Raw genomic sequence first — 21,825 nt, 5'->3', positions numbered from 1 at the left:
CTTTATTCATAAAAAAATGTACTTGAGTGAAGCACAATGAGGGAATTGAATTGTGATATCGGGCTATTTGAATAAATTGAGTTGAACTGCTGGCTCTAATTATCCATTCATCCATTCATTTCTGGTCCAACTTTGTCCTGTGGAGGGTCAAATGCTGGAGTCTATCTCAGCCATATTTCAGTGGGAAGGCAGGATCCACCCTGGACAGTTTTCCAGTCCACTGCAGACTGACACTCACACTCCTTCCTGAGGGACAATGTAGAGTAAGGCCGTAATTATAAAAATGCTATTTTTCCTGTTGGGGGATTTTGAGGGCAGCCCTGCCTGCACTTCTGCTGTCCATAACTGTAGACAAAGCTTTTTTTTTTTTATAGTCCCAAGCAAGACCGTTGATTTAAGGCGCAATAAATCATCCTAAGATCAGTGTGTCAGAGGCATTAATGCTAAGAGTCCAAGACAAACGTAAAGTGGCTAAATGAAGAGGCTGAGCTGTACAAATAAATCACTTTCTGTCTTTCAGAAATCCTTTTCAAGGAAAAACAAACTCTCTTTAAAAAAATTGTACTGTATTTTTCACACTATAGGGCACACCAGATTTTTAATGACCTGAATCTGTGTATAAATAACTGATTAGAAGTTAAGTAAAGCAACAGTGGTGGGATTATATAAGTTCGCTTCCTCCCATTACCTTTCAGGCAGTCTATTGAACTCCTTTTGACAAACGTCATATTTCATAGTTTCATTGTGGACTTATGTTTCCAGTCGAGTTTATGACTAATTGTTGTGTTTGATATCTCTGTATAGATATATATTTCTGGTGTCTATTTCCAAACCCAAGCAAGGTGCCCCGTCAATGAGTGATCAATAAACAATCTTTTGTCATATTTAAGGCATACTGAACTATAAGGTGCATTAGGCAAGACAAGAGACGGAGATAAGGCAGGCAGTCAGACTTTATTAACTGCATTTACGGTAACCCTAGAACTCCCTACACATTAGCCATGTTAGTGTAGCCGGATTAGTGTATTCGTAATAACTTTAACCCCTAACCTTGTAGTCCCTACAGCTTGTTCAGAATTCAGCTGCGCGTCTTTTAACCAATACAAAGAAGAGAGCCCACATCACTGCTGTCTTGAAGTCTCTACACCGGCTGCTTTTCAGCTTCAGAAAAGATTTTAAGCTTCTTCTTCTAGTTTTTTAAATGTTTTCAAGAAATGGGACCTTCCTACCTCTCAGGTGTCCTCGGTCAATATAACCCGCCCAGAACCGTCAGATCCTCAGGTTCTGTTCTCTTATCTCTGAGAAGAACCAGAACTCACGGCCAGGTCTCCTTTCACTATTTGTGGAAACGTTTACCTGAGAGTTTCTACCTCTGTGGAGATTTTTATATAAAGTTAAGACACATCTCTTCAAATTGGCTTTTACACAACTCATTTAATCAACGTAAAAGTCTATTTATTTATATTTTGGGCTTTTAAGCATTTTAAGGCTTTTATGGTTTACCATTTATATATTTTTGCCTTTTAACCAATGCATCGCCTTCTCAAATTTTTGCCACAGCATTTCCATTTTTTTATTATTGTTTTTTTACCTAATTCATCTCATGACTCTTTATTTTTTAACTAATGTTTATATATGTCTATTTTAGTGATGAAAACTGCTACATAAAAAGAGTGATTGCTTGATTATTTGCAACACGTAAAAGACAGACTATTAATGCTAAAGCAATCATTACCGTGTCTATGCTAACTTTACAACCTTCTTATAAATACATTAAAAAAAACACAGTCCGGCACAGCTACATGTTAGCTATGTTAGCATATTCACAAGAACAGCCAGCCTTGTTTGAAGCAAAATGAAAATGAATCCATATATAATCGGTCTGGATTATAAGGCACAATGTTGTTTTTTGAAAGAAAAAGCAGCCTTTAAGTGTGCCTTATTGTGCGGGAAATACTGTTATGCTAAAAGTTTATAGGAGGTTGATAGAGGGTTTATAGATAATTTGGGATTTGAACTTACGGTCCTCCAGTCTCAGGGCGGACACTCTACCACAAGGCCACTGAGCTGGTTAACGTAATCAATATTTTTTTTACAGAGTAATATTTTAAACATCACTGTTTTAAAACCTTAAACACAGAACCACACAAATATGAATTCAGAATATTTTGCAAATTTGAGCAATTTCCAAAAAACCTTTCTGATTAATGAATATATTCGAGCAAGCTAAACACTTGCATGTAGCTTTGAAAGTCTTGTGTCTCTGAAAAAAGATCACTACAGCCTGATAAACACTGAAGATCTGTCCATTCCTAAAGAAAAAAAAAGAAAAGATCAGTGGAGCTGGGGAAATACAGTTCAAGACAGGGAGAATCTTTAAAATGTAATGAGCATGTCAACAGAGAGCTGAAATTCCACCAAAAACCTTGTCAAATTAGCATTACTGTTATGGATTTCATTACTAGTAAAACTAAAAGTAATAAATTATCTTTTTCTTAAGGTCGATTTCCCTTTTTGACCAAGATTTTGACAAACTGTAAATTTTTGTAGTTGTGAAAACAAACATAATTTTAGTGTTGTAATTCTTTTTGGCAGCTGTCACCACCAGAGGTTAACACCAGAGTAATTGTAGTAAAAAATGTGGTATTATTCACTGTCAAAAAGCGAGTCCGAGAGTTTCGGTCAGAACAAAATAGTGGTGTCACTTTGATAACACTAAAAAAGAGACAGTGCACTCACAGCTCACAGAAATGCATTGAATTCATTTTTCAAAGCCATGTTTTTGGTGGCTGTTATCTATATCTGCAGTGATATTCTGTGACCTTAAAGAGCTGAAATAAAGCTGCTCAAATGTCTGTAGTAGAAGTTCAGTTTCTATTTAAAAAGCCTATCTGTACTTACATTTAAAAAAAGAAACTATTGTCTAATTTGTCTAGTTAAAATGAGCAGCCAGAGGTCATCTCAACCACAGAAATGTCTATTTGTCCCCCATGACAATTGTTTTAATTAAAAAAAAAAAAAAAAACGTTCTCAGTAGTGTTTAAGTTATTAGTATGAAGTTTTTAACCAAAGTCACACAACCTAAATGTCCTAAAAAGCCATTTTTCATGTTAATTGAAGCCTCTGCTTCAAAAATCTCCTCTGAGGGGGCGTGGCTTTTGGTGCTGAGCTGAGCAGCTCCGTCCTGTCACGTCCCGTCCTAAGGTCTGTTTTGGATTTTGGCCCCCTGTGCAAATGAGTTTGACACCCCTGCTTTAAAGTCTTCTGTTTGGAACCAGCTAACAACCAATATCTCTAAAAAAGTTTTGGAATTACCTTTAAAACAAGACCAGAACTGATTCATTTTCTACTCATTCACAAGGACAAAAACTCCACACAGACAGGATCCAGCCAGGATGTAAATCAGGGCTCTTTCACTATGCTAACTACTGCACCACCTTATATCTGGATCAAGTGATTGTGTTTACTAATGGTGAAGAGGTACACAGCGTTTTTTTATGAGTAGCAAACACGTATAATTGTGACTATGCTAACATGGCTAACATGTAGCGGTGTCTGTGTTTTTTGTTTAAGTTACCAACCAGGTTTGAGTGAGCAAAGTCAGAGTAATTTTTTTTTTTTTTTTACTGGTATCAGTCTGTTTTATTACAAATATTACAAGTACGATTACGGGTTACAGGTATTGTCAATACGCTAATGCTGCTAATGTTTTTGTGGCTAACATGTAGCGTGTTACAAACAAGCTCTAGTATTATTGTGAGCGCTGCTAATAAAGTCTGAGTGACCGTCTGTTTTTGTACGGTGGCCAACATGGCTCACATAAAAAGCCACAACACAACGACAAAAGCCGAAGCATGACGACAAAGCCACAACACAACGGAAATAAATAACTGACTTCTACTAGACCCCAGAGCTTTCCTGTGGGTGCGGTACTCCAGAACCACGGCTATGATGATTTTATTTTAAATCAAGACAATAATAAAAAGAACACAATGGTAAGTTAAAACAAAGTAACAAAGAGATCCCTCCCAGCTTTATTTTGATTTATCCTTTCAGATTAATATTCAAAGTTTTAAGCAGTGCCAACAATAGATTGAAACTGCATGAAAGTTTAAAAAAAGTCAGTTGTTTATTTCCGTTATGAATCATTTCCATTGTGTTGTAGTTTTTGTTATTGTGTTGTGGCTATTGTCATCTTGTGGCTTTTGTTTTTGTGCTTCGGCTTTTGTCGTCTTGTTGTGGTTTTTGTTGTAGTCCTTTGCCTTTTATCTTCACGATTCTACTTTTTTTATTGTGTTGTGGTTTTCATCGTGCTTCAGCTTTTGTTGTTGTGTCGTTGACTTTTGTCGTCTTGTTGTGGTTTTTGTCGTAGTCCTTTGCCTTTTACCTTCACGATTCTACTTTTTTTATTGTGTTGTGGCTTTCATCGTGCTTCAGCTTTTGTTGTTGTGTTGTCAACTTTGTCGTCTTGCTTCAGCTTTTGTCGTTGTGTTGTAGCTTTTGCATTTATGTGAGCCGTGTCGGCCACTGTACTCTCTTAATACTTCTAAAACAACGTTCAAACCGCATTCGGCAATGCATGTGCTAGCAACCACTTCCATAGAAATGTCTACGTAAACGCACAAACGCATCTTTCAGGCCTCTGCGTTGCTACACAAGTTTCTTTGACTGTTTTCCAGCTGTGTATTACGTAAATAACAAGCAATTGAACGTGTGTTGAAAGTTAAACCATGTTGAAATCTGACCAATCGGGGACTCAGATTTTGTAGTGACGTGTGGATAATAACTGCCAAATGTCTGTGAATTGATTATAGAGGATACATTAAGAATTGTGGTTTGATTGCTGGAATTCTATGACACCAATCCTTTCATATATTGGAGTAAAACTGTGGGGGAAAAAAAGTCTGGAGCAAAAGTTTGTCAAAGTTACACTATTTTGACATTTTCACACCAAACCTCCAACAGTAGGTGGCAGACACACTCAACGCTCCAGTGTGAACAGCATATGCTAAAAAGCACATTCTTGAACACACGCATGACAGGTGTGATTATAGTTCCCTTTGATAATAATAATCTGTTATAGTGCGATTAATACAGTATTTTCTTAATGTTATACTAGAATAAAGGCACCACTTTTTTTTTATTACCTGCACTTTTTACAGGCATCAGGATAAAGAATATAAAAATGATTTGGCAGCTTTGAGGATTTTTTTCTTTATCAGAACTTTTGCATAATGCGTTTTCTAATTTGCCAGATGGCACAACAGCAGGCTGTGGAATTACAAAAAAAGGCAAACAGAGTCCACCGATGCTTATAGACAGCCTGTCCTTGCTATTGGCTGCTGCTGTTGATATGGGCAGAAGTCACCTGAAGACTTCTGTCTAATAGAAGTTGACTGTCTGTCAGAACAGGTAGATTCCTAATACGCTCTGGCGGTCAGTTTCCCACAAAGGCAAAGCCTCCATTTATGCAGTAAAGACAACTTTTAATGTTTTTCATTTACAGCGCGCCTCTAATTTTCCCTTTGATGATCTTATATCTTGTTCTTTTATATGTACTTCACAACATTCAGGATCAAAAGGGTCAGTCAAAGCGGACGCCAAGCTTTCATAATTCTCCGCTGAGGAGTACAAAGAGACAAACAATAATACCCATTAGCCCTCACTACTTCAAACATAAATGGCCCTGTTCTCTTGATCAAAACCTGGACTTAAAGATTTGCAACAAAAAGAAAAAGTTTGTCTTAATTTCAACCAGAAAAAAATGAAAAACTGATTAAATATTTGTACTTTTTGTTTTGTATGAGGTGCTACCCCTCCACCATCAGTCGGTACTTCAAAGGCAGTAAAGTCATACTTGAAAAGGCATAAACCAACACCACTGGAGCCTCATTCAAAGAATATGATACCAGTTTGGCACTGTACTGGTCTTACCTTGTTACTTGAAACATTGCATAGATTGTACACTGGCCCCTTAGAAACAAGTTCAAAATTCTAATCTGATCACATGTAAGTTCGCATGAGCAGAAGTTTCCTAAATTTTAGGAAACACTTTCAAATATGACATTTTCAAATCTTTTCAGAACTATCTGCTTTTATCTTTTGAATGCAAATAAACCAACTCCTGTGTGAGATGAGCTTCAAATGGGACAGAGAACGTTAATCGTTCTATTTCATTCAATTCAATATTAATAAGTGTTTATCTCAGAAAAAAACTGGTAAAACACAGTTTTTTTCCTCTGTGAATGAGTTGATCAAGTAAGCAGTTACGGTGCGTCAAAGGGAAAAAAGGTCTGGAGCTTAAAACGGGGGTTCCGGTGGAGGACTTCCGATCGATGATTCCAGGAGCAAATGAGGTTTTTTTTCTTCTGGCTATTAATTTCTGAGCGCCATATTTTTTTTCTCTGAGGCCAAATTCTCTTGAAAATTGTTCCACTATTGACAGACTTTCTCATGCAAGCAAAACATTTTGTGAATGCAGTAAGAACAATGGTCTCAACAAGAAGTCTTATTTTAAGAAAAAAAACGCAAGTCAATAAGACATCTCAAACTAAAACTTTTTTTCTTGCAAGAGAGAAAACAAAACAATTGTTCTTGAATCAAGGCTCTTTTTACTTACTTAAGATTCAGTTTTATCAGAGTATCTACAGGTTTACCTGATAAAATCTAAATCACAAATGTAATCTATGATCAACATGAACCACCCCAACCAAACCAGTCATAAACTATTTATCAGGAAGCCTACTGTGCACAGGCTTTGGAGGACATTGTATTATGTTGTGGTTCCGTGCTCACGCGCTTGGATAAATGAAGACATACGACTAAATACTGACTGATGCTAACTGGATGTTGCATAATGCAACACGAAGGAGAGAAGCTGGAGGAGTTCATTGATCTGTGACGTGCTACACTAAAATTAATAATTTCACTGACTGCAGAAAGTAATTAAAACAAAGTGTTATCTGCCTAATGCGAACAATGATGAATTGCCATTTACGTGTATGGAAAATTCTTTTATCAGATTACATTATGTTGTCCAAAAGCATAATGTCAGTGAAAATGTTATAGATATCATTTTAAAATTTTCAAGCAGATGAATGAAAGTTTGGAATTGCAGATGATTCACTTTGGGACAAGTTACTGCTAGTGTGTTATTTTTTTTTTACTTTAACAAGCTCCAAATAAGAATGAGAGAGAGAAGCTTTGATAGCTCTGAGCAGCCATACAGAACTGCATCAGTGTGACACAGTTCCTTTAGAAAGATATAATGCAGGAGTCAGTGTGTGTCTCCAACTGGTGTTGAAATGTGAACGTGAGAGGATCTTTTTTTACCCAAAAAAACTTTACAATAGGTGACAGACGCCTATATTAGGGACAGATTTTAAAGACCCAATCGTATAAAAATAGTGTTTTTAACATGTTCTTGTGGCATTTTTCTGATGACAGAGGATGTATATAAAGAAAATTCTCCTGATTATCCTCTTATTTCTTCATTCAAATCGCTATGAAACAGGAGCAGACAAAAAATGTATTTTGAAAAAGGTTGTAAAATACTCTAGCTCCACCCCACAATGGATAGGGAAATGGGGGTGGAGTCACCAATGGTCCCACCCACAACTCAGAGGCAGATTTCGAATAAACTCCTCCGACTCTGCTAAAACGACGTCCTCGAAAACAACACTTTTAAATTTTGATTTTAATTTTTTTCCGTTTTTGTTTTGTTGAAGTTAGACTTGGACTTGAACTGATGGAGGTGTTTCTTCTGCCAAGGTTAGAACAACAGGAATGATTGTCCTTTACTGTATTAGATTATCATTTTTCTCAAATGCAGTTGGATTTTTATTTAAACAGATGGTCAAAAGGCTGTGGAGCCAACATCATGATGCTTGTTCTTGTACGACATTTGCTTTAGACACAATCAAAAATAAATTCTGACCACATCACTATTTTTTTTTTTCAATTCAATTCCTGTAATTAAATATCAAGAAATAAAGTGATTACTGTCAGTGCAGTAAACTATAGATCCCTGTTTAAGAACTAAATCTCACAAAGAGACTGTTGGTCACTTGATTCTTTTTTGGTATGACTACAAGACATGTAACTGTAATTGTTTTATTCATTTTTGTGACTTAATAAGTTTAATATGATAAATAATGACCACCACAGAGTGAGTAGTTAGTGCTCTTGCCTCATTGTAAGAAGGTCATAGTATGAAACCCAGCTGGGATCTTTCTGTGTTTGCATCTTTTCCTCAAGCATTTGGGGATTTGTCCATCCAGCCACTCCAGTTTCCTTCAAGAAAAACGTCATTGATTGCATTTCATGGGGAGTTGTCCATTGACAGTATATATATATATATATATATATATATATATATATAAAACTGGATATATTAGGATGCTGACGTCCCCCAAAGGAAATGCCTTACCTGGTGAATCAGGCCAGGGCCTTTGCTGTCATTTCCTGGTACGTCTACCTCCATACTGCAAACAATTCGTCACAACAAAACAAAACATCATGTCAACATCGATTGGTCTGACTCGGTCGGAGTCACGTTTTTAGAGGAACAACTGTCGCCAATCATGAGTGAGCTTGTTCAAAGGCCACACCCCTCTCACTGAAAGTGACTCGGGGGAATCTGTCAATCAAACGTTCAAGGCGGGGGCACCACATACTTCAACTGAGGCATCTGATTGGTCAGTTTATGACTTGAATAACTGGCAATAAAGAAAAAAATATATTGAAAAAATATATAAGAACGTACTAAGAAGAATGTATCAGAGCAAGAATGGTTATTCTGACAAATACAATGACTGAGAAATAATTCTCTATTTCTCAATGGAAGTCTATGGGACTTCCTACAACCTTCGGGTACTTCCTGTTTGGAACACGAGAAGGAAAGTCTTGATCAGTCAATCTTTGTACGGTCTATGAGTTTGTCTGATGACCGTTGGATAGTTTACATGGTCTTTGTTGCATCTCCAGTTCGTCCCCCCTCCCTCCTGGCTTCCAGAGAATTGGTTTGTCCTGCCACCCCTGTGCCAAGTAGTTCGCCCCGCTCTCTTTACTGATATATGATCAGTTGGGAGTGGGAATGCATTACACCTTCACCTAACAGTAGCTGGGTTGTCTCCCTGTCACCCTAAAAGTAATTCAGTGGGTTCTGAAAATGTTTTTCACCTTTCGGCACATTTTGTCAAGGGAATCAGCTTTCACTGGTTACCATAACACTGTATTTTATCTGGGCTTGAGACTAGCACAGGGAGACCCAGATTTGGGCTCACTTTGTGGCTACATAGTTTAGGCGTGACAGTTTTTGCCTACGGACCCAGACTGGATTCAGCTAATCGTGCCCCCCGGGAATTAAACCCTGGTTTCTTACTCAGCAGTAAGCTAACTGACCCATCCAGGCAGCAGATTGATAGATGAATGGACCAGTAGGAGCCTCAAGAATTTCTGATTCTGGAGTTAGAAATTGGTGGAATTAACATAAAATGACCACAGAGCACTGTAGATAACTGTGTATGTTCATGTCAAAGGACCACGAATCGTCCGTGAAACAGCCGTTTTAAATGATGGAATATCACAGAAGACATGGAAATAACAAAAATTGCTGAAATATTTGAAGCTTGTAGTCATAAGCAAAAGTGAAGTTTTTCAAAGTCTTTAAAGGTTGTTAATCCATCCAAGATTTGACAAACTGAACTTGTAGCAGATGAGACTTGTGCTGCTATTTCACTGAGACAGCCTGGCAGTCTCCAGCCCTTTGAAGCCAACGTTTTAAAGCTGGTTAGTTTTTTTTTTCTTCTGCCATTGCTGAAAGGTCACATCTTTTTCCTGTTTACCCACTTTTCTCCACCCTGTAACCTCACATATGCCCACAAGCTTAACAGGCAAACTTTTAAAAACTAGGAATCGGGAAGAACTTTTTTTTTTTTTTTAATTCAGTAGAGATTACTTTCATTTTGGATGTTCTTTCAGTTTTTAAAAAATGCTTACCTAACATGCTTGTTCCTTTTTAGTTAGATCTAAGAAAGAAGTTTAAAAAAAAGAAAAAGTCAGCTTCTGTGGGTTTGCAGCGTTACTTTTCCTAGATTCTGTTCATTAAAACGAGTCCATGAAAGAAACTGCCTGTCACTGCTGACAGCTCTCACCACCAAGCCTTCTGGGGATTAGCTTCAGAGTGCTGAGAAGATCACAACAATGTATATTAAGTGTGGAAAGAATTTGAATTAGCAAAAGTTGTAACAATGCTGACGGAATCCCAATGCGACAGTTTAGAAACATGACGACACGGAGAAATGGTCAGGTAATGATCAGCTGTGCAGCACAAATGTGTTTTCATTTCTCAGAAATTTAAAGAAACTAATATAAAAACGTTGTACCCATTAGACATTGTCAGAGCTGATGAAAAAAATAATTGCTCCAATATTTTGTCATTTGTCATGAAATGGATTTTTTTACCCATCAGCTCCAATTTTACATACTAACTTCCATTTATGGGACGGAAAACGGTTTAATTATGAAATAGCAAATATGTGGGCATGGGGTTCATCAGTTCAGGAAATTAATTTCTCTATTTTTTCATGCAGTTCTAGGAAAAGCTAGGACATTGCATGAAGCCCCCAGGCTTCCAGAGATGTATTGTCAGGAATGGGTGTTGTGCGGTGGAGGACTCAAGTGCAGAGTGAGGAGGAGGCAGCCGAATGGAAAATTAGCTGATATTTTTATTGAATAACTGAAAAGAATAGAAGAAAAAAAAGCTTTTCTAAGTCACTATACCATAAAGAGAAGAATGGAGCATGAACACAAAGTTCTCTGAACCAAGACAGCGACAAGGACGACTGATAGGTAAAACTAAAGTGATTACAAACTGGAACATGGCTGATAAGAAACTGCTGTCAATGAACAGCAACCAGGAAGGAGAGGAAACACACAGAAAACATCAGGAAAATATATCATTTATATACAAAATCCTAAAAATGAGCAAGTAATCTGATAGAGCAACGAAAAAAATAGCAGGCAATGACATATAATGTGTTTTTATTACAACGTAGATTTATTAAAACTGCAATACTTTTTGTGCCTTTAACTAAATTTCTTCTTTTGTTTCGTTTGGGGTTTCTAATGTTTGGCAGTCCCTCGGTGAGGACAGCTCCAGATGCATTTGTGTGATCATAAACGGATGAAATGTGCTGCAGCTTTTTATAATGTCATTCCACACCGTTCCAGAAATGAGCGAGGTTATAAATATTTATTGTTGCGAGTAATTACAGGCTAGTGCAAAGCAGGACTTAAACGTAAAGACTTAGTTTTCACATGATGCATACATATTCATGAATGAATGCCCAAGCATGTGGCCAAGTAAATAAATGACAAAGGAAAAAAAAATGACCCTCCGCCCTTTATGATTCCAGAGAGAAGCATGCAGAAGACAGAGCCCAGCTTCTCATTAGTAAAATTGTTTAAAAATAGAAAATGATTAATTATGAATTGTTAAAACAAAATTTTGGAAGGTTTAGACTTCCAGGATGAAGTCAAGCATGACTATTCATTCAGAAGAGCCAGCCAGGTGTGACGGCGGGTAAGACGTTCATGGAGGCGTGCTGATATTGTCAATTCTGATGAACGTATGCGTGACGCTGATAAACTCGTTAATGTGCTGCTTTGCTTTTGCTGAACGCGCAGTGAAGCAAAGGGGCGAGTCAAATATACCAGTAAAAGACATTTGCAGGGCTACATAAACAGAAAACGTAAGCATACACTGTCATCATGCAGGGTGGGGTCCATTTGATCAAACGTAAGAGTGTTATTCAAAAACATGCAAGCTAAACTGTCATTTGTTTTGTTGTTACAAAAACTTTTTGTCATTTAAAATTTCAAAAATACTTTAAATAAGTGCTTACAAATGTGCGTACTGTACTTTCCGCACTATGGGAATATAAAAGCGCACCATCAATGAATGGTCTCATTTCATAAATAGGGCTCACTGAACTATAAGGCGCATTGAGTCAGATTTTGTGAACTTCATTCCCAGCTGATCTACAACTTGTTTGTGAGACGCTACACGTTAGCCACATTAGCATATTCACAAAACCTGCAACTCCCAACCTTGCTTTTGCGTCACGTAAATAATCCGATCCGACTGATAGTGGAGAAACAAACATGACTGTGACTACGCTAACTCCCAACCTGGTTGGTAACAGACCCAAAAATACCCAGTCCAACAATACCACTTTAGCTCGTTTACAATACCTGTATCTCCAAATCATGTTTCCGATTAATAAAAGATCAGACTGATATGGCTAAAACAAACATTACTGTGACTACGCTAATTCCCAAACTCATTATTAACACGTAAAAAAACAGAGTTTGACGCCACTATACATTAGGTCTGTTAGCGTATTCATAATACTTGTAACTTCCAACCTTTTTTTTGCAACACGTAAAAAAACAGACTGCTAAAACAAGTGTTACTGTGACCACGCAAACTTCCAACCTTGTTAGTAGCGCATAAAAAAACAAAAAAAAACCCTGACACCACTATTTGTTAGCTGGGTTAGCATTTTAGCAATACTTGTAACTCCCGTCCTTGTTTTTGTAACAGGCAAAAAAAAACATACAAATGCTCTATTACACTGCTACAAAATGTTACTGCTACTACGCTAACTCCCAACCTTGTTAGTAACATAAAACAAGAAAGTCTGATGACACTGTATGTTAGCTGAGTTAGCATTTTCACAATACTTGTAACTCCCATCCTTGATTTTGCAACAGGTAAAAAAACAGACTAACACACTGCTAAAAAAATATATATATTTTTGTGACTATGTTAACTCCCAACATTGTTAGAAACGTATTACAACAAAAAAACAAAATACATAGCCCAACACTTAAACATATTAGTCATTTTAGCCCATTTACAACACCTGTAACTCCAAAAACTTGTTTGCAATAAGTGAAAAACAGACTAACATGGCTAAGACAAACATCAATGTGGCCAAATCCCAACCTTGTTTATAACACGAAAAACAAAACACAGATTTTGACATCACAATACGTTAGCCCCGTTAGCATATTCATAATACTTAAATCTCCCAACCTTGTTTTTGTAACAAGTACAAAAAAAGACTGATGCACTGCAAAAACAAATGTTACTTTGACTAGGCTTATTCCTAACGTTGCTAGTGATAAGTCAAAAAAAAACATAGTCCGACACCGATCCATGTTAGCTGCTTTAGCACATTCACAATACCTGTAATTTCCAACCTTGTTTTGCAACATGTAAGAAACAGACTGATCCCCCAAAAGCAAAAATTACAATGGCAACGCAAACTCCTAACCTTGCTAGTAACACGTAAAAAATCCACACATACTGCTACACATTAGCTGGGTTAGCATATTGACAATGACACCCAACCTTATTTGCAACTATTACAAAAAATAAATAAATAAAACAGACAATTTGACAGAGCGCTGCGTACTTATGAAAATCACTTTGACATCAGTAAATGACCAGAATTTATTCTTGTATAAGGCACTCTGGATTATCAGACACATTTTTATTCGTATTGCAAAATACGATACTCAACTTGGGGCACCATTTATATTTAGTAAATCCATTTGCATGTATTTATTCTCATTGGAATAAGTAAGAATAAAATGACAAGGGCACACAGTGCAAATATTATTTTACTAGAATTTGAGTCTCATTTAATCTTGTGATGTGCAGCATCTCACATGTGCTGCCCACAGTTAAATACATTTATCACACAAGTCAACAACATCCTTTCAAAATGAACAAGGAGCCAAAGTGCTGCAAAACAATGAGTCAAAGCACTTTTAAAACACAGTACATTAGGAAAACATTCATTCATGAATATATCATAACCATGTCTACATGTGTTTAAGCCAGATAATGTTCAATTTGTAAGTTGTGTGAATTGTGTCTAACAAAATAAATTGTTTCTTTTTTCTTTTAGGTTCTTCTTTATATGAGGTACCATGGACAAGGTGCTCATCTGTCTCCTGCTCCTGGGAACTGCAGCTGTGATGGTCCATGCATGTCCCAAGTACTGCGTCTGCCAGAACCTCTCAGAATCTCTGGGAACCCTGTGCCCTGCCAAAGGACTTCTGTTTGTTCCCCCCGACATCGATCGGCGAACTGTCGAGCTGCGGCTGGGCGGCAACTTTATCCTCAAAATCACCACCCAGGACTTTGCCAACATGACGGGTCTTGTGGATCTAACTTTATCCAGAAACACTATCAGCACCATTCAGCCTTTTTCTTTCATTGACCTAGAGACACTAAGATCCCTGCATCTGGACAGTAACAGGTTAACTGAACTGGGACCAGACGACCTCCGAGGACTGATTAACCTGCAGCACCTGATCCTGAACAACAATCAGCTGGGTCGAATCTCAAAAGCAGCTTTTGATGATTTGTTATTGACGTTAGAGGATCTGGATTTGTCATACAACAACTTACGCAGTGTGCCTTGGGAAGCCATTCGCAAAATGGTTAACCTCCATCAAATGAGTCTGGACCACAACCTCATCTCCTTCATTGCTGAAGGTACTTTTACAGACCTAGATAAGCTTGCTCGATTAGACCTGACCTCCAATCGCCTTCAAAAGCTCCCTCCAGATCCCATCTTCGCCCGCTCTCAGACCAGTATGATCATGAGCACTCCTTATGCACCTCCACTTTCTCTCAGCCTTGGTGGAAACCCATTGCACTGCAACTGTGAGGTACTTTGGCTACGGAGGCTGGACCGTGAGGACGATATGGAAACCTGCGCTTCTCCCACCAGTCTGAAAGGCCGTTACTTTTGGTCTGTTCGTGAGGAAGAATTTGTCTGTGAGCCCCCACTGATCACACAACATACACACAAGTTGCTAGTGCTGGAAGGCCAAACAGCTAGCTTGCGCTGCAAAGCTATAGGAGATCCAATGCCAACCGTACACTGGGTTGCTCCTGATGACCGCTTGATCAGCAACTCATCGAGGGCGACTGTGTACGACAATGGCACCCTGGATATAACAGTCACCACGTCCAAGGACTACGGCACTTTTACCTGCATCGCTGCTAACGCTGCTGGGGAATCGACGGCCTCCATTGAGCTGTCGATCATCCAGCTCCCCCACGTGGCGAATGGTACAAACCGTACCACACAGTCCAAGTCAGGACTTTCAGACATCACAAGCTCTACCAAGATCAGCAGAGGGGAGCCTAAACTCCTTCCTGAAAAAGCCGTGTCTGTATCAGAAGTGACTGCTGTGTCGGCCCTCGTAAAGTGGATTGTCAGCAAATCGACTCCTAAGGTGAAAATGTATCAGCTTCAATACAACTGCTCTGATGATGAAGTCCTCATCTATAGGTAAGTGTTTTTATAGACCTGTCTGGCTAAAGCAACCATTCTTTACCTAATGAGAGCTTCTATCTAACACCTTACTTAACCCTTCTTCTATCTTATGGGGTCCAGATGACCCCAGCCTTACAGTGATGTGTTATCCATCCCAGTAGAAATGTGGATGAAGGTGGACAGGAATTCATGTCTGCCACAGACACCAGCGAAAATTTAAAAAATATATATTTTTTTAAATTTCAGAGCACTGTCTTGTGGGGTCCAGATGACCCCTCTCCCAACGTCAACATACCAAGAAGGGTGAACAAACCCTAAATCAACTTTTTTTTTGTCTGTTGACCTCTACAAATGGGGCTTTAAAAGTTCTGACTATTAGTCATTGACAAATTTAAAATAAACTTGTTTAATTCTTGAAAATATAGTCAAAAACCTTCTGTGTTCTGCCCCCTACAGGTTGAAACAAAGTATTACAGTTGAATTTGCACTTAGTCATGCCATATAAGTTTCAGATGTCCCTCTTTATGAGCTGCAGCTGCAGTATCGATAACACTCCTGTTCCCCAGCCCCTCCCCTCTGACGGGATTTTCAAACTTAGGCTATGGGCGGAGTCAGTCTCTAACTTCTGTGCCCCGATTCTTCTAAAATGTTTGTGCTGAAATTGACATTTGATGGAGATGCAAAGTTTTACATATATAGGAGAAACCTTCAAACAAATCCTTGCCCTTAACCATTAATAAAAATCCTAAAAAGAAAAATAAAAGGATTATAAATCTCATTTCAATGTATTCCTCTTAAGCTGCTCAAGACCATACAAGTGTGAGCTTGGCGACTGCAATAGATCTTTGGGGTCTGTGAAATCAATTTCTTATTTTAAATAAGAATGTTCAACTAAGATATGTGGTTGGAATCCCAAAAACGAAATACTTAATGAATCTCTTTCGGATGAATTAAAAGGTAAGGAGAAAGCAACCAGATCCTTTTCATTTTCCCTAAACACATCTCTGGCATATATATTTGTTTGTTTTACATAATAATGAACTCTTTTTTTAGGTTTCTTCAGTATCCCCTGAAGTTACTCTTAAACACATTACAAATCCTCTTGGGAAACGATTGCATTGGATTATGCTAAAGATGCTGCTATGTTTCTTTCTTCAGCATCCCGCTGTTATAAAATGGATATGTTCATTGAAAGTAGCTGCAGCAGTTTTGTGTCCATGTTGCAAAGCATTGCAAGTGGATGCAGAGACCTTGTATGAATAAATATTAAATATTTTTCTAATAAATTACACTATAATGCTACAACACCTTGGATACAGCTACTACACATGAAGCACCACAGTTTCTCACCCCAAGATAAGTCAGAGAATATTGAGACGACTAGGGAAACAGGTCATTAGCTCAAAAGCTTGGATTAAAAAAAATATATTGTAATGAAGAAATATATTACTTCTTTCATTGCCGTTTCAACTCCCGCCTCTGAAAATTCAATAATGAACGGTTTATCTGATTTTGTTGCATGCACAACCTGTGCCAGCGTTTCATGCCAGAGTGGAGAGGACAATATGAATTCTCAGAACCATTTTCTTCTGCACTGCGACAGAAACATTAGATGACTCATCTACACTTCTATTAAATGCAAAGGTAGCTAAACACGTCCAAACTGTTTTCCTCTTTGCTGAAAGTCTATCAAAAATATTATTGTCATTGTTGCCAGTCAATGACTGGATCTCATTTCAATCTCAACACTTTCTCTTTTCACGGTGGTAAAATGATACGTTTTTTTTTTAGATTGTTAGCATAATTATTTTTCCATTATCTGTTTTTCTATTCCCCATCTTTTGGCAATGTCTATTTTTGTGTCAGTTATTCAGGTATTTAAAGGGGCCATACTATGATTTTCTTAAGTCTTTCAGAGTAAATGATATCCATATAAATGACCATATTTTTTACCTTTGGAACACTAAAGAGCTAATTATGTATGAAATATAAATTATTTTTCAGGAACTCTTTTCATACCCGTAATGCTCATGCTCCGCCTTTCACTCCTTGAGGGTGCCGCCCATTCATGACGTCATCCTGAGCACAGAGAGAATGGTGATGGCTACTGGGTTCATTTTGCTCTGATATTCGGTCAAAAAATACAGACGACAAAAGATGAACATTTCAGGATCTATTGAAATAAAGAAAACATTGTTCTGATTAGCTCTGGCCACTTCTCTGTTCTCTTTGAAGCATCATTACTCTCCATATCAAAAATCCTTTTCATGCGTACCTTTCCGCCATTGCACAATTCCTGTTCAAACCAGTCCTCCAAATTTGTCACTTGCTTTTACCTCCAGGAAATAGTCTGCTCCCTTTCTCCTGCCATCTTCCCGATACCCCTTGCGTCATTCTCGTCTACGTTCAGGATCCATCCCAACATGTCGTGGAGATTTCTCACCAGAAGTTTATCTACAAAGTAAAGCAGTGGAGCAGAGTCTTCCTGAAGGGGGCGGTTCTCAACTTGTGATGTAAGCACGTGAGGACCCGCTCGTTTTCGTGGGTATGGGAGGAGCTGGTACTGAGAGCGCAGGTTTCTATAGGATTACTCAGAAATGTGTGAACAGATCAAAATACCACTTTGGGATTGTTTATAGTGAGGAATGAAGAGTATATTACACTTAAAAGTTGATTTGTCATGGTATGGTCCCTTTAACTAAAACCATGTTTTTGTGTTCATCCAAACATCATCAAAATCAGTGCAGGATCAAAGTTTTGGTCCACACATCACAAGTTATGTCTGCAGTTTTTTATTTTTTTAATTTTTCTAATAATTGTTTTAGGAATGATTGGTCTCACTTTTCTATCTCCATATTATCAGTTGCGTTTGCTGGCTGTACATGGATGCACAGCACCACAAAAACCAATGGTTGATATGAAAAAAATAACATGAAAACTATTTTTTTAATCCAAAATATATGGTTCTTTGGAGAGGACTAACTAAGAGTTTTTCTGCATTGAGTTGGTCACTATCTGGCTGTAAACCAATTTCTACCTTTATAGTAACCAAAGGGAAAGACACACTGTTGTTAAAACACTAAATTCTCTTGTAAATCTTAAGCATCCAACAGCCAACCTGTTGTTAAAAATCCCAGAGGGCAAGCTCAAAATACATGGAAAAAAAAAAAAAAAAAAAAACTCTTTTATTGTTGTCTTTTAGATTAAATCTAACCTCAAACACAAAAAAAATAATTTTCTTGAACTGTTAAATGGGCTGTTTTACATTAATGAGGAGTGAATTATTTGTAAGACATGCTGAACTGATTTGACTCCAGTTCATCAAATCAGTCCCAAACAAGTTCACTTGTTCTGTTCACTGGTTACTTGTTAATATTTTATTGTGCTCTGTTCTTGTTTTTTGTTTTTGGACTGTGTGAAACTACTAACCCACTTTCTGCATGAATGCTGAAAATAGGACCCATGCAATTTGCTCATGTAAACAATGTCAGAAAAGTTCATTTTAAGCATTAGTTGTAAAAAAAAAAAAAAAGTCCACACTTAAATGTTTACCGTCAATTTTAAATGATGTGTTTCTTCCAGATTACACATTGGAGATGTACTGATTTTTTTTTTTTATTCTATACCAATTTACCAACGTTTTTTTAAATCAATCTAAATGACCCCAGTCTGGGTGTTTACATTCATGTGTTACTGGCCTTATTTGACTTTTTTTTGGTCTATTATAAAACAAATCTATCAGTCTATGAAGTAAGACATCCCAAAAATTTCAAAGCTTTTTATAGTGCCTGAATCTGTTGTTTATAGCATATGATTCATTAGCATCTGAAAAGAAAACATGACTTGCGAAGACAGGGCATTTATTAAAATGATACCTAGATAATTGTATTGTCTGCACATGCTCAGTTTCCCAAAGCATGCACTCATGGAAGGCCATGATTAAAAATCAATTAGCGGCAAGTGGGGCAGCAAGTGATTGCATGACTTCTGTTGGACATGTGAGCACAGCTTGTTCCTGGGTCTGGAAAAAGCCAATTAAGGATTAATAATGAAACAGAGCCCTACTGGTGCCTGGGCCCCAAAGCTTGGGCATTCCAGAAGGATCAAAGCTTTGGAAGCATAGACTCTGGGATATCTACAAGCCAACAATGGAGGAATGCAAAAGCAGGCTATTTATAGCCAACCGTGCCAGTATAGCTAAGCACTCCAGGGCCTATTTCTACTAATTTAGTTAACAATTGAACACGTATAAATAGTTTCTACAATGCATATGTAATCAGATTCAAGTTAGTATAATGAAGAACAAATAATATTTCCAGCACATATTTGTGTGAATACCATCTAATATGCAATTCCAAATGAGCTTGTTTGAGATCGCTGGGCCTCCATTAACTAAACTCCAAATTACATTGAACATCACAGCCAGCATGTTAAACAATCATGTACTCCCACTTTCCTCTTGGGGAAATGTATTTATTTTTTTTCATATACACATATTTTTCAGACTTGTGCTTACGGCTCATCCGATTTTTATTCAAACATGATTCAAATAATCACATTTATTTCTTTGACAAGACAGCTACAACAATGCAGTTTTTTTTTAAATATGATGCTGCGAAGAATGCTGCGTTTGTCCTGTTCATGCTGACAACCAACTGGGAATCAAGACAGCATTTATTTATATTGTAGAAAGTATCATTTTCTTTTTTTATCTCTATTTTTTTTTAAATGTTGCAAAGCTTGATAACAAAAAATAAACTATTTCCCAGCAGTTGTTAAATACAAATGGAATATGTTGTTTATTTACAGCATAAAGTGCTTTACTATCTTTCTTGAAAGCCCAAAACGCTTTATGCTATGTACACACTGGGCATGTGTGGCGTTTTCAGGAGTGCACTAAACATAGGTTCTTGATGCACTCTTAGCATATGAAGCTAACTAGAGCTGGGTCGATAAAATCAATGAATCGATTTGAATCAGTTTGAGCTTAATAACTCAATAATCGATTCATAAAACTACAGATTGATCTAGCACCTAAAGCTAAAGTCCGCTAGCTTGATGCTAAGGTTTAATGAGACTTCCCATTAGACAGCTAATGCTAACGCTCAGTAAATAAACATCTTTATGAACTCACAGGCATGAATTTTCCAAACTCTTTTAAGGAAATATTTTTTAAAGTAACAATTTGTGGTCTTTGCTCATACTTTCTTCTTCTTCTTCTTCTTCTAGAATACAGTGTTCTGCTATAGCACGATCCCCACCTAGTGGTCAAACTGAAACGTCCTCCAGGAGAAGCAGAACAATGTTTACAATGTTAAAGATCTGAATATTTTTGTTAGCATTTATTATTTTGAGAAACAATGTAACTATATATGCTATTAACAATTTCATTATTTCACTGATACATTTTACAGTATGTGAACTTTATCAGATTAATATAAATATATTCAAAACATATAGTAGATTATTAATGTATTTCTAAACAAATGTGTATACTCAAAATTGAATTGAATTTGGAGGATCGAAACAATAGAAACAAATCTAAATCGTATCAATCCAGGGTCTTGTTAATAGAATCAAATCCTTTCTGGAAATTATTATCGATACCTAGCCCTAGCGGTCACACTGGACAGTCGCTACCCGATACTAGCGCATGTACTCTCAGTCGGAGGAGGCTTGGTGCGAAATCTCAGTTCAAATTTTGCTGCAAGCTGTTTCCTCACAGATCTATTCAAATAGTTGGCAGATGTGGCGTCGTGTAAATCTGGACGGTCACAAATCGCGATTATTGATCTCTCCTGATTTTCAACTGGTTGGCACTTCCGTGTTTTGAAAATGGACAGTATCCATACGTCGCTAACAAATCAGAGTATCTGATTTGTCATAGTTCAACTGGCTTAACTTTTGATGCGTCCAATCGCCGTGTGTTTTGTATATGGAGGCCGAAAAACCTTTAGTAACACTTAGGAACAATCCAAACTCTTCCCTTCTCTCTTCCTCCTCATTTAGCCCTCCAAATGGAGAGTTCTGAAAAAATAGTGTCTAATATTTCGAATGTCACTTTCGTCGATGACGCGACCAATAAGTGCTAGTCCGCTAGCGTTAGCGCGCAGCTTCCAGCGCTTAAATATACATAACAACAGCGGTTTTGTAACTTCCAAAAGGTTATTCAACAACACAAAGTCATTACTTACATTTAAATATAAACGTCTGTGCTTCAGAGCACACCCACGTGAAGAAAAGTGTTTCTAAGTGCAACGTGGTTTAGCCTCACGGGAGAGAACTTTATATCGCTCCAATCGGAAGGTCGAATTTAAAAAATACATTTCCTGGACACACTTACACTTAAACTTCCCCTTCAAATAGAGGGGAAGGGAGAAGGGAAGAATTCGGATTAGGCCTAAAAGTAGGAATATCGTACGCAGAAGCCCAAACCGCACATATACTTGTGTTTACAAAG

At 37.5% G+C, this 21,825-nt stretch overlaps 1 protein-coding gene across 1 annotated transcript in view; it reads left to right on the top strand.

The window, feature by feature from the left end:
- The window catches only part of LOC112144299 (leucine-rich repeat and fibronectin type-III domain-containing protein 2), a 200,904-nt gene that overhangs the window by 172,448 nt on the left and 6,631 nt on the right, over positions 1–21,825 (top strand). The window contains exon 4 of the mRNA XM_024268786.2: positions 13,983–15,380. Coding sequence (XP_024124554.1) covers positions 14,005–15,380 — 1,376 coding nt within the window. The 5' untranslated portion in view covers positions 13,983–14,004. The remainder of the gene's footprint in view (positions 1–13,982; positions 15,381–21,825) is intronic.

This window comes from Oryzias melastigma, linkage group LG22 (genome assembly GCF_002922805.2).
Source record: "Oryzias melastigma strain HK-1 linkage group LG22, ASM292280v2, whole genome shotgun sequence".
NCBI lineage: Eukaryota > Metazoa > Chordata > Actinopteri > Beloniformes > Adrianichthyidae > Oryzias > Oryzias melastigma.
This window is presented reverse-complemented; position numbering and strand designations above follow the sequence as displayed.